Source organism: Tachyglossus aculeatus, chromosome X1 (assembly GCF_015852505.1).
Source record: "Tachyglossus aculeatus isolate mTacAcu1 chromosome X1, mTacAcu1.pri, whole genome shotgun sequence".
NCBI classification, from domain to species: Eukaryota; Metazoa; Chordata; class Mammalia; order Monotremata; family Tachyglossidae; genus Tachyglossus; species Tachyglossus aculeatus.
This window is the reverse complement of record NC_052101.1, coordinates 30,609,031-30,622,502: the sequence shown is the minus strand read 5'-3', so window position 1 is coordinate 30,622,502 and position 13,472 is coordinate 30,609,031. Positions and strand designations below refer to the sequence as shown.

The following is a 13,472-nucleotide window of genomic DNA, read 5'->3' as shown; positions in this document are numbered from 1 at the left end:
TCCAGGAGCTTAGTACAGTTCTCTGCACACAGTAAGCTATTTGGAAGTGGTGTAGCTACTAGAAAGAGCATGGGCCTGGGAAGTCAGAGGACCTGGGTTCTAATCCTGACTCTGCCACTTACCTATGTGACCTTGGGCAAGTCGCTTCACTTCTCTCTGCCTCAGTTCCCTCATCTGAAAATGGGGATTCAATAGCTACATTCCCTCCTACTTAGAATGTCAGCTCAATGTGTGACCTAATTATCTCGTACCTACCCTAGCACTTAGTACAGTGTTTGGCACATAGTAAGTATTTACCAAATCACAGAATTACTGTTAGTAGTAGTAGTAGTACTAGTAGTAGTAGTAGTGGTAGTAGTAGCAGCAAGCACTCAATAAATAATACCTTTGAGTGATTGATTGCCCCTTGACCACTGATATAGTTTGAAGAGACAGCGGTTCAAAAGTGGAGTTGGAGCCTCCAGAAAAGTAGGGTAAAAGTTACCTGGTACATTGAAGCTGCTATCCAGGTCTTGGCAGGAATCAGCTGAAATCAGGCTTGACAGGAATCACCCTGGGGTTTATTCTAACTTGGCCCAACAGTCCTTTTCACTGTCTCAACCAAGAAAAGGCTGCAGGGTCTATGTTAGAGTTGAGCACAGCAATGTTTTCCCTTCTATTTGGTGCAGGAGAGGAGAGACTGAATCACTACAAGAATGTCTTCCTTATATCTTACTCGAGATAGATTTCCTCTGCTCTTTCTGTGGAGGATATGAGTGGTATTTATTGAGCGCTTATTGTGTGCAGAGAACTATGCTAGGTGATTGGGACAGTAGAAGCAGCATGGCCTAATGGAAAGAGCATGGGCCTGGGGGACAGAGGAACTGGGTTCTAATCCTGACTCTGTCACTTGTCTGTTGTGTGATCTTGGGCAAGTCACTTAACTTCTGTAAAATAAAGTTTCAATGCCTGTTCCCTTTCTTACTTAGATTGTGAGCTCCATGTGGGACAGGGGATGTGTTTGACCTGATTAACTTGTATTTACCACAGTGCCTAGAACAGTGCTTGACACATAGTAAGTGCTCAACATATGCCAACATAATGATAATAATTAGGAGATTAGCTTGGGAGAAAGAGAATGAGCTGGGAAGTAAGCAGGTGAGGAGAAGTGATATGTAAAATTGGTTTCAAGGCCAATTGTGAGGAATTTTTGACTGAGGTGGATGGAGTTGGGAAGCCATTGGAAATTTTCGAGGAATGGAAAGATGTGTGATGTGATGCTTCAGGAAGATGATCTGTAAGGCAGTGAACAGAACCCACTGGAGGCAAAAAGCCCAGTGAAGAGGCTGAAACAATAGTTCAACATTGTGTGACAAGAAAAATCTCTGCTTGGAAAACCTGTGACACCTGGAAAACCTGCCTAGTCCTCTCAAAAGCAAATCTCACGGCAACCCAGATCTGCAGGGAACTGGACCCACCTTGACTGTGGAGGGGCTGGGAAGGAGGGTGAAAATCACCGACTGGCTCTCTGGAAAAACCATTCACACTCTAGCTGTTTGAGGCTAGAGTGTAAGGATGATAGACCCACCAGATGCCAGAGACACTATTTAGAATGCTTTCAATTCCAGAGAAGAGCTACTGTGCAAGAAACATTCATCACCTGTGTTTCTCTGTTATGCAGAAAATCACTGACATGGAAGGGCATGAAGAAGTCATCTAGTCTATCCCCTTGCCTCCAAACAAGGTATGATTGCCCTTCCTATTCTTAAAGCTCTTCAGGGAGGTAGGGAGCTACCACTTGCTGGGTTGGAAGTGTTTCTTTAGGTCCAACCCAAATCTCTGTTGGTACAGTGTATTGCAGCGCTTTAGACTGACTTGACCCTGGAAACTGACATTCTTCTTCATTGTTTTAGTCTCCCAATTATCTTTTTATAAATTCCCCTTAGCCCTAAATCCGAAAGATCTCAGAAGAAGCCGGGAAGCAGCATTGCCAAGTGAATAGAGAGCACAGGCCTGGGATTCAGAGGACCTGGGGTTCTAATCCGCCACTGCCACTTGTCTCCAGTGTGACTTTGGGCAAGTCACTTAACTTCTCTCTGCTTCCATTACTTCATCTGTAAAATGGGGATTAAGCCTATAAACCCCATGTGGGATATAGACTTTATCCAGCCTGATTAGCTTTTGTCTACCTCAGAGCTTAGTATAGTGCCTTCTATATAGTAAGTGCTTAACAAATACCATAAAAAAATCCAGAAATTCAGAGGCTGGTAGAAAGTGGCAAAGCTAATTCTGTGTCTGTAAAATCCCTGCTGGAACATATTTCTGAAACTGAAATGCAACAAGGAGAAGCAGCATGGTCTAGTGGAAAGACCACCTGTGAAGAAGTCCTCTGATTGGGTTCTAATCCCAGCTCTGTCACCTGCTTGCTGTGTGACCTTGGGCAAGTCACTTAACTCCTCTGTGCCTCAGTTCTCTCAACTGTAAAATGGAAATTAAGCACATTTTCTCCTTCCTACTTAGATTGTGAACTCCATGCAGGAGTGGGACTGTGTACAACCTAAGTAATGTGTACATACCCTAGCACTTAGAACAGTGTTTGACACATAGTAAGTGCTTAACAAATATACAAAAAAGGGAGACTGCTACTACACAATTCCCTCAGAGATTTGGATATTGTCAGTCTCAGAGGCCATAGAGGCAGACCAGCTTTTTTTTAGGTTTGAGAGAAGGTGCTCTGCTATATTACTAAAGCAAAACAAAAGTTCTTGTCCTCCCAAGGCCAACAAGCTGGAACAGAATAAAAGCCGGAAGTTCTCTTGGGGTTCAAAGGCACCAGAATTGCTGACTGATAGTGTCACTCCCATAGGTGGGATGATTTAAGGACAGGACAGGTGAACCGGACAGAGTTTATAAGCCAAAGCTCTGGTCTCTCATCACCAACTCTTTCTATATCCCAAGAACACCGGCTCTCCAGTCTTCCAGTGACATGGCTTTTAACGGCAAATATGAAATTGAAAGTGAAAAGAACTATGATGAATTTATGAAACGTCTTGGTGAGTACGCTCTTGCCTTTCTTCAAAAATCCTCTCAGTAAGTCAGTGCTGTTAAATACCCTTCTCAGATGTGATGCTCTGTACATTCAGGTGCAGTTGCCAGAGTAGCTGACTGCCTCTGTATTAAAATAACGTGTGCAATTACTCATTCACTCATTCGTATTTATTGAGCACTTACTATGTGCAAAGCACTGTACTAAGCGCTTGGGAGAGTACACTACAACAATAATTGTTCTGTAGGCATTAAAATGCTCCTAATGCACATTTTTCCCAGGTGCAAACTTGCCTGAAGCTTGTCCCCTGCAAAGGAAAATAAGGATGTGTGTTGTTTGGGCCAAAATATGGGTTTCTTGCCCACTGTGGGGTTGGGTTAGCCATATGGCATCTGCTGGGTGCGTTTCCTTCTGATCCTTCCAGAAGGCTTAAAGGATCTTCCACTTGTCTAGGGTTGTTAGTGCTTTGCAGATCTGAGCCCCCAGGTGTTTTTTTTTTTTTTGTGTGTGTGTGTGTGTGTGTGTGTGTCTCCGTGTCCCTTTCAGATCCAAGATGAGAGGACCCCTGATGGGAGCACAGAGCACTTATGTTATCACCTTGCTGCTTGTGACACTCACTCCCAATTTCAATTCCACCTCCCTCAACCCCTCTCTTTCCAGAGCCTCCACTCTGGGAACTCCTCCCCAACCTGTGCTGGGCAGCCAGTACACTCCCCTGAAAGGGATTTTGTACGGGTGACTTTTTAATACAAGACTCCCGCAGTCCATCTGGGATGCAAAATCTCCTCCCAAACAGCAATCATCTCACCAGCGTTGTGAGGACTAGAGGATGAGGGGCTTTGCCCATATGGTCCACTGAGGAACGTTGAGGCCATGCCCCGGAGCTGGGTCCGATCGGCCCAGAGCCAGACTTAGATGGAACGGGCTCCATTTGAGCAGTCCCTGCTCTGTTTGCTTTTCATCAGGGCAGCCTGGCAAACCCCCCAGAAGCAAGATCCTGGCCATTTCTGGGTCAGCTTCAATGGCCAGCACCGTGGCTGGTGCCAGGTTGATCTAAGTCATGCCCAGGCGGAAACCAAAGTGGCTCAGCCCAGATTTCAACAACACCTTTATCTCCCAGGGCACTGCTCTGTGTGTGGCACCATGCCCACCCAGAGTCCATGGCTCTATACCAGACCAAAAGGCTCTAGACATCTCAAGATGTACAGTTCAGGTTGGGTGCTGGGGTGAGTGGTAAGGGAAGGAATTCATCTGCACCCCAGGGAGTGATATCTCTCTCTCTCTCTGATCTTGGGCTCTGTCCAGGAGGTGGGCTTTCTGATGTTTCCCTTCCTGCCAGGACTCCCCAGCGATGTCATCGAAAAAGGGAGAAACTTCAAGATCATCACTGAGGTGGTGCAGAATGGCAATGACTTCACCTGGTCCCAGTTCTACCCAAGGGGGCACAGTATGATTAATAAATTCACCATCGGTGAAAAGTGCAACATGGAGACCATGGGGGGCAAGAAGTTCAAGGTAAGCATTGGAAGGGTGAAAGGGCCTCTGGCCACCAACACTCTACAGTGAGAATAGGAAACCTGGATCCCTTTTACTCTCTCAGTGCTTTGAGGTGTTGGAGAATCTGTCCATTTTTTTAATGGTATTTAAGCTCTTACTATTTGCTAAGCACTAGGCTAAAAATTGGGGTAGACAATCAGATCAGACAGAGTCTGTATCCCAAACAGGGCTCACATTCTAAGAGGCAGGGAGAGCAGATATCATATCCCATTTTACACATGAGAAAACTGAGGCGCAGAATAGTCAAGTGACTTACTCAAGGTTCCATGGCAGGCCAGTGTCAGATCTGGGAGTAAAACCCAAGTCTCCCGACTCAGTCTCAGTGCTCTTTTCAGGGGGCTCTGTTACCTCCCAAGAAGCTCAAGTTAAGGGAGGGAAGGATGGAAAAACCTCTGACTGTGAAGATAGTCGGAGTCAGCTGTCCTCAGTAACACCAATCCACAGTCTAAGGGGGAGAGAGACAAGTGTTTAATTCCCATTTTATAGATGAGAAAACTGAAGCACAAAGAAGTTAAGTGACAAGGTCACACAGCAAGTACCTGGCAGAGGCAGAATTAAAACCCAGATCTCCTAACGGACCCATTCTCTTCCCACTTGGCCACACTGCTTGGAGATCCCTTGAAAAAATCTCTGGCTCAAGCAACATAATTGGCTGTGTTTACTATTTGTTGCTTTTCGTGTTGGTAATTTGCACCGGCAGCTGTGGGGAAACTAATCAGTTTTCTTTGTAGGCCACTGTGCAGATGGAGGGAGGGAAGGTGATGGTGAGTTTCCCCAACTTTCACCAGACCTCAGAGATTGTTGGAGACAAACTGGTGGAGGTAAGTGTTCCCTGGCCTCTGGTAAAGATCAGCTCTCTTCTCATGATCATGAAAAGAATTTCCTTGCCTTACTAGCCAAGGCTCAGTCTATTGATTTTTCCCTCCTAGCAGCTGGATCCCTTCCCGTCAAAGTAGGTAAAAGGTTCTCACCCTGGTGGAAGCCAATTCTGCCCTTTAAATATCTTCCCTAGCCTCTCTCCTTCCTCCCCATCCAACCCTGTAGTGGTAGCATGACTCTACCTTTGATATGAGAAAGCTTTAGGAGGAGAAGAATTTTTGCTCCAGCGTGCCCAAACCTGAGTGAGACCCAAGAGGAATAAAGAGAAATCAGCTTTCTGGCTCTTCTGGGAATCTGTCATGAGTCCTCTGCAAGGGTCAATGCACAAACCACCCAAACAGAAATATTTTTGTCCAGGGGCAGTAGCCCATCCTAGTGCAGGACAGGATTCTTCTCTTCCAATCAACCTCTCAGTCGTGGTATTTATTGGGCACTATTGTGTGCAGAGCACTGCACTAAGCCCTTGGGAGAGTACAATTCAACAGAGTTGGTAGAAAGTTCCCTGTCCACAGTGAGCTTACAGTCTAGAGGGGGACCCTACCAGCACTACAAAGAGATTTTTTTTTACTAGAGGCATACAGGAAGACAAAGGGGATATTATCTTTTGCTTATTCATATTCTGGTCAAGGTTGTATGAGTCCTTCAGTCGCCAGGGAAAGGTGGAGAAACCAAAAGTCTAAATGCTAATCACAGACTGGGAGTAAGAGAAAGAAGCAGCTGCTGCCTAGGGGACAGCTGAATGGAATAATCCGTCCATCAATGGTATTTACTGAGTGTTTACTGTGGTCTGAGCACTATACTGAGTGCTTGGACACTTTACCAACCCTAGAATGAACTCAACCAAAATGGTATTTACTGAGTGCTTACTGTGTGCTGAGCACTATACTAAGTGCTTAGACACTTTACCAAGCCCTTGAATGAACTCAACCAAAGAGACCAATGCCTGAGGTCTGCCTCTTATGCAGAACACCTATAGCCCTGGTGAAGAGAAGCAGTCTTTCCCCGTTTCCCTACATTCTCCCTTCTAAAACAAGTAGTTATTTCTGTAAACTGGGGAGGAAGGAAAGAAGCTCGCACAAGGCTCTAAGGGCAGGAATTGTGTCTACCACCTCGATTGTATTCTCCCAAGTGCTTAGTACAGTACACTGCAATCAGTGGTCAATGAATAACACTGACTGACTGATTCCAGTCTGAGATACAAGATACTGCCCTTGCAAGGTGGTAGTCAAGGCATTTATTGCTCACCCACTGGCTGCACTGTACTAAGCAACTGGGAAAAGTACAACTATAGGAAGAGCTGTATTCTCTGCCCACAGAGAGCATACACCACCTTCCAGCCTGCAAAGCCCAACCAGGTCTAACTGAGGAGGACCACTAAAGAGCCTTTGGGAATTCTACTGGAGACTATGGACAAGTCAGCTTTCTAGACTGCAAGCTTCTTGTAGACAGGGAACATTCCTGCCAACTCTGTTATATTGCATGGTATTTATTAAGCAATTACTGTGTGCACTCTCCCAAGTATTTAGTACAGTGCTCTGCACCCAGTGATTCAATAAATGCCACTGATCGATTTTTTTTTCATGGCATTTGTTAAGTGCTTACTAAGGAGCTAGGTACTGTACTAAGTGCTGAGGTAGATACAAGCTAATCAGGTTGGACACAGTCCATGTCCCACATGGGGCTCACAGTCTTAATCCCCATTTTAAAGATGAGGTAACTGAGGCACAGAGAAGTTAAGTGACTTGCCCGAGGTCACACAACAGGCAAGTGGCAGAGCAGGATTAGAATCCAGTTTCTTTGACTCCCAGTCCTGTGCTATTTCCTCTGGGCCATGCTGCTTCTTGATTATTTGATTGATTGATTTCCACTTTTTCTCTCTAATCAGCCTCCCTCACATTCAAGGCCAATTTAACTTGCTTTATCTCTACTTCTTTCCAGATTTCCACTATTGGAGGAGTGACATATGAAAGAGTCAGCAAGAGGCTGACATAAGCAGGCAAGCCCAGGCTGCCCACACACCTTCAAAAGAGAAAGCCAAAGTAAATAAAACCAATTTTATGAATAACCTGGTCTTTCTGGCTCTCTGTGGGAAATAATGAAAGTCTCATATTTAGCACGTGCTTTACTCCCAGGAGTTCTCTGATTAAGAGGTTTCATCTGGGGAAGACTTAGAGAACTGGTGCTGCCTAGGAGAAAGGACATGGGACTGGGATTCAGAAGAGCTGTGTTCTAATCTTACTCTGCCACTTTTCTGCTGCATGACCCTGGGCAAGTCACTTGACTTAACTGTGCTTTCATATCCTCATCTGTGAAATGGGAATTAAATCCTACTCTCTGCTACTTAGACTGTGAGCCCCATGTGGACATGGACTATGCCTAACCTGATTATCTAGTATTTACCCTAGTAATACAGTACTTGGCACATAGTAAGTGCTTAACAAATATAATAGTAATAATAACAATGAATAAGAACCTGGAGAGGAGGAAGAGGGGAAGCCTGGTTGGGAAACTGAGTTTGGAGAGAGTGGTGATGCTAAAGCTTTTTATTATTTATTTATTACTCTATTTATTTATTTATTTATTTATTTTACTTGTACATTTCTATCCTATTTATTTTATTTTGTTGGTATGTTTGGTTCTGTTCTCTGTCTCCCCCTTTTAGACTGTGAGCCCACTGTTGGGTAGGGACTGTCTCTATGTGTTGCCAATTTGTACTTCCCAAGCGCTTAGTACAGTGCTCTGCACATAGTAAGCGCTCAATAAATACGATTGATTGATTGATTGATAAAGCTTCATAGTTATTGGAAGCTTTGTGATCAACCTGGGTTTCCTGTTCTGTTCTCTATATGTCACCAACTTGTACTTCCCAAGCGCTTAGTACAATGCTCTGCACACAGTAAGCACTAAATAAATACGATTGATTGAATAGTAGGAGTTCAGAAATATCCATTTGGAATTTTTCAGGAGCCATGTGAGATAGTTGCATAAAATAGGCCATTTTCTATTCTAAGGCCAATTTTACAACAGCTTATTAAAATGGAGAAGCAGCATGGCCTACTGGCAAGATTACGTAGCTCAGTGGAAAGAGCCCGGGGTTTGGAGTCAGAGGTCATGGGTTCAAATCCCGCCTCTGCCAACTGTCAGCTGTGTGACTTTGGGCAGGTCACTTAACTTCTCTGTGCCTTAGTTACCTCATCTGTAAAATGGGGATTAAAACTGTGAGCCCCCCGTGGGACAACCAGATCACCTTGTAACCTCCTCAGCGCTTAAAACAGTGCTTTACACATAGTAAGCGCTTAACAAATACCAAAAAAAAAAAAAAAGGTTACAGGACGGGGCAGTCAGGAGACCTGGGTTCTAATGCCCGCTCCTCCACTTAACTTCTCAATTTCTCCCTCTGTAAAATTGGAGTCAGAGGTCATGGGTCAAATCCCAGCTCTGACACTTGTCAGCTGTGTGACTTTGGGCAAGTCACTTAACTTCTCTGTGCCTCAGTTACCTCATCTGGAAAATGGGGATTAAGACTGTGAGCCCCACGTGGGACAACCTGATCACCTTGTATCCCCCCCCAGCGCTTAGAACAGTGCTTTGCACATAGTAAGCATTTAATAAATGCCATTATAATTATTATTATTATTTCAATACCTCTTATCTCACCCCCTTAGACTATGAGTCCCATGTGGGACAAGGACTGTGTTTGACCAGATTGTATTGTCTACTCCAATGCTTAGTACAATACTTGGCATATAGTATGTGCTTAATAAAACCCACAATAATTATTAATATTATGCTTCAGAATTGTAGCTGTCATTTGTTGTCATATCTCTTCTCCAGCTTCTTCCCCATTTCCTTCTCCCCTAGCTGACCCAGGCTCCTTAACCCACAGGTGCCCAACAGAAATATGGCAGGAGTCTTTCCAAGGAGCAAATAGGAAAGGGAGGGCATCTAAAGCCCTTGTATCGTGCCAATATTGTGGAGCATAGAAAGAACCTCTGGAAACAGAAAACAAAACCCACTGTAAAGGTTCCAGGTCTTGGTGGTGACTGGGGCCCCAAAATCCGGGGAAAAGATTTAGATTTCTTTTTGTGTCACAAGAAAGTGGCAGTGGGACTGATGTTTTTTTCCCCACTTCCTAAAGAATAACCAACTCTGGTTGTAAAGGCAGCAACTGATCTAAACAGGGGCTGAACAATCAACAATCAATCGGCCAATCATGTTTATTGAGCATGCACTGTGTGCAGAGCACCATTCTAAGCCCTTGGGAGAGTACAATATAACACTAAACAGATATATTCCCTGCCCGCAACAAGTTTACATTTTAGAGGGTTTGGGAAAGTAGAACCTAACAGAGTTGGTAGACACGTCCCCTGCCCATGAGAGAAGCAGCATAGCCAGTGGAGCACAAGCCTGGGAGTCAGAAGGACATGGATTCTAATCCAGCTTCACCCCTCGTCTGCAGTATCACCTTGGGAAAGTCACTTCACTTCTCTGCGCATCAGTTACCTCACCTGTAAAATGGGATTATGACTGTGAGCTCCATGTGGGACATGAACTGTGTCCAATCTGATTACCTTGTATTTACCCCAGCGCTTAGAACAATGCCTGGCTCATACTAAGCACTTAATAAATGCCATAAAAAAATAAAACAGAGTTACGGTTACTTACTGTCACTCAGCCAAGTGTCCAAGTGGCCAAGATAGGCCAGGAACTTAGATTTCAGCCTTCAGCGCTCAGCAGTTTAAGAGGAGCAGAAGAAGCGCACTGTGTTAGGGATATTCATTCAATTGTATTTATTGAGCGCTTACTGTGTGCAGAGCACTGTACTAAGCGCTTGGGAAGTAGAAGTTGGCAACATATAGAGACGGTCCCTACCCAACAGCGGGCTCACAGTCTAGAAGGGAGAGACAAACAAAACAAAACATATTAACAAAATAGAATATGTACAAGTAAAATAGAGTGATAAAGATGTACAAACATATATACAGATATCAGTTGTTCTTATTGGACTGCAAGGGCTTTGAGGATCAGGTCTACCGGCTCTATTGCACTATACTCTCCCAAACGCTTAGTACAGTGTTCAACGCCCAGTAAGAAAGAAATAAATACTACTGATCGATTACTAACCTTTATCAGTAGCGATATCAGTGGTGATGTTGAAGATGTTGAATAGATGGAGGGACTAGAGCTACGCTAATCTTTGCCCAGCTAAAGCCTGGGTTTTCCAGTTTCAGAGGCAGTGCGGAGGAGGCTTTAGCCTCTAATTTCTTTAGCTTCCTTCTGAATCTCAGGGAGTTGAGCGTGATCTTTTCCGATTGTTTGTCCCAGGGGTCAGGCCATCTGGCAGCATCTTCAGTTCCCTGCAGGCCCCTTTAAGAAGCAAATCATCTCCAAGACTGCCCAGGCTCTCTGCTTCACCGGTCAGGACTCTCATCCCCCCACCGCCATCCCTCCCACCCCTATTTGCACTGTTCTACCAGAACTTATTGCTAATCAAGTGAACTAGGTAAGCATTAAATTAAAGAAGCAATGATGCTATTCTCCTCAAGATTGAATAATTGCTTATAATGAGGTTGGATAATAAGTCTCCAAATAACTGAGAGCTAACAGTAATTAGGCTGAAAATAAAAAGAGAATGTTTTCACTTCTGTGAATTAAGGGGAAATGCAAACTGTTTGTAGAGTGGAAATTAATTAGAAACCCCAGTTATTAATCTGCCAGTGGAGAGACATTCAACTTTACAGGGGAGACAGGGGCTTGGACACACAAACACACTTTTGCCCACAAACCCGATAACCTGCAGACTCACATGTGCAGAATCAAGCACACACAACCAATCATCCATATGTTATACAGAATACTCATATTCCCCCAGAATCACCTTTTCCAGGTGCTTCTTGGCCCCTTCCTGGATCTGATCCCCAGAAAGCTCCGCTCTCCAGCCCCAGCCCCACAGCAGAGATGTCCACACCTAAATCACACTCTGCTGCTTCCCCTACCAATTATTATTTAAATGCCCATCTCCCCAGCTAGATTATAAGATCCTTGAGGGCAGGAGTCAATCAATCATACTTTTTGAGCACATACTGTGTGCAGAGCACAGGACTAAGCACTTGGCAAAGTATTATATAACAATATAATAGAGTTGGTAGACACATTCCCTGCCCACGAGTTTACAGTATAGAGGAGTTGATCGAGTCTACCGGCTGTACCGTATTGTACGTACCCCAAGCTCTTAGCACAGAATTCTCCCTCCAGTGTGATTGATTGGCTGAATGCCCCTTCTCCAGCCACGGACTGTTTTTCAGCCACAGTTTTTCAGCCACCTGCCCCACACTTTGCAGTAAAGTGAGGGCAGCCAAAAACCGAAGCTGTGACAGGATTCAAGGCTACAGATCTATCCTGTCCCCAGATAAGCTGGAAGTGAAGCAGCGTGGCTCAGTGGAAAAGAGCCCGGGCTTTGGAGTCAGAGGTCATGGGTTCAAATCCCAACTCCGCCAGTTGTCAGCTGTATGACTTTGGGCAAGTTACTTCACTTCTCTGTGCCTCAGTTCCCTCATCTGTAAAACGGGGATTAAGCCTGTGAGCCCCCCGTGGGACAACCTGATCATCTTGTAACCTCCCCAGCGCTTAGAACAGTGCTTTGAACATAGTAAGCGCTTAATAAATGCCATCATTATTATTATTATTATAAGTGGACTGGCCTGTCCTCAATTCCAGGGTCTGAGGCTCCCTAAACAGTAGACCTTTAGACTGCTAGGTCTTCTTCTCCAGGCCTCTCCAAGGAGAAACTTAAGGTTGCCACAGACAGCCCTCAGGTATTTCGCTCCAGTCTGATATGGGAACACCACTGGGGCCAGAGGGCCATTCACCTGAACCAGATTCAAATTCAGCTGAGTCAATCCTAGGGGCTCAGGGCCTGTGGTGCTCACAGGCCCCGCCCACCCATGCAGAGCTCTGCGGGAAGTGGTGGAGGGCAAGCTCAGCCCAGCTTGGTCCAATTAACATCAACAACAACAACAACAATAATAAAAATGATGATAATTTTGGTATTTGTTAATAAATATTATTATTGCTATTATTATGGTATTTGTTAGGCACTTACTTTGTGTCAAGCACTGTTCTAAGTGCTGGGGTAGATACAAGGTAATCAGGTTGTAGGGCTCACACTCTTAATCCCCATTTTACCAATCAAACAGCTGACAGGTGGTGGAGCCAGGATTAGAAACCACCTCCTCTGACTCCCAAGCCCATCCTCTTTCCACTAAGCCACACTGCTTCAAGCGCTGTTAAGCACTTACCATGTGCCAAGCACTGTACTAAGCATTGGGGTAAATGCAAGCTAATCAGATTGTGGACAGAGTCCCTTCCCCACATCAATTTCACCAGCTAAAGGTGAGGGAGGACTGGCATTTAATCCCCATTTTACAGATGAGGAAACAGGCACAGAGAAGTTAAGCGACTTGTCCAAGGTAACATAGCAGGGAAGTGACAGATATTTTGCCTCAGATTCAGACCTTGGAGGAACTCAGACCCTGGTCCATGTAATGGGTCGCACTGGACCCACACATCAACTGACTCCTTGTATTTCACCACTTCTACCTGGCCCTGTGTCTCTGGTTTATCCCTCAATACTCCTGTGATCCCTATTCATTCATTCAATCGTATTTACTGAGTGCTTACTGTGTGCGGAGCACTGTACTAAGCACTTAGTACAATTTGGCAACAGATAGAGACAATCCCTACCCAACACAGGCTCACAGTCTAGAAGGGTGAGACAAACAATAAAACAAAACAAATAGACAGGCATCAATAGCATCAAAATAGATAAAAAGAATTATATATATACATCATTAATAAAATAAATAGAATAATAAATATGTACAAATATACACAAGTGCTGTGGGGCAGGGAAGGGGGTAGAGCAGAGAAAGGGAATAGGGGCAATGGGGAGAGGAGGAGGAGCAGAGGAAAAGTGGTTTCAGTCTGGGAAGGCCTTCTGGAGGAGGCGAGC

General features: G+C 44.8%; 1 protein-coding gene across 1 annotated transcript; it reads left to right on the top strand.

Moving 5' to 3' along the window:
- Positions 1-1,665: 1,665 nt before the first annotated feature.
- Positions 1,666-7,453, top strand: FABP6 (fatty acid binding protein 6). The gene is made up of 5 exons (XM_038771680.1): positions 1,666-1,723; positions 2,938-3,032; positions 4,365-4,540; positions 5,314-5,403; positions 7,400-7,453. Exons 1-5 carry the CDS (start codon positions 1,683-1,685, stop codon positions 7,451-7,453), a joined length of 456 nt encoding a protein of 151 aa, XP_038627608.1. The 5' UTR covers positions 1,666-1,682.
- Positions 7,454-13,472: the final 6,019 nt, after the last annotated feature.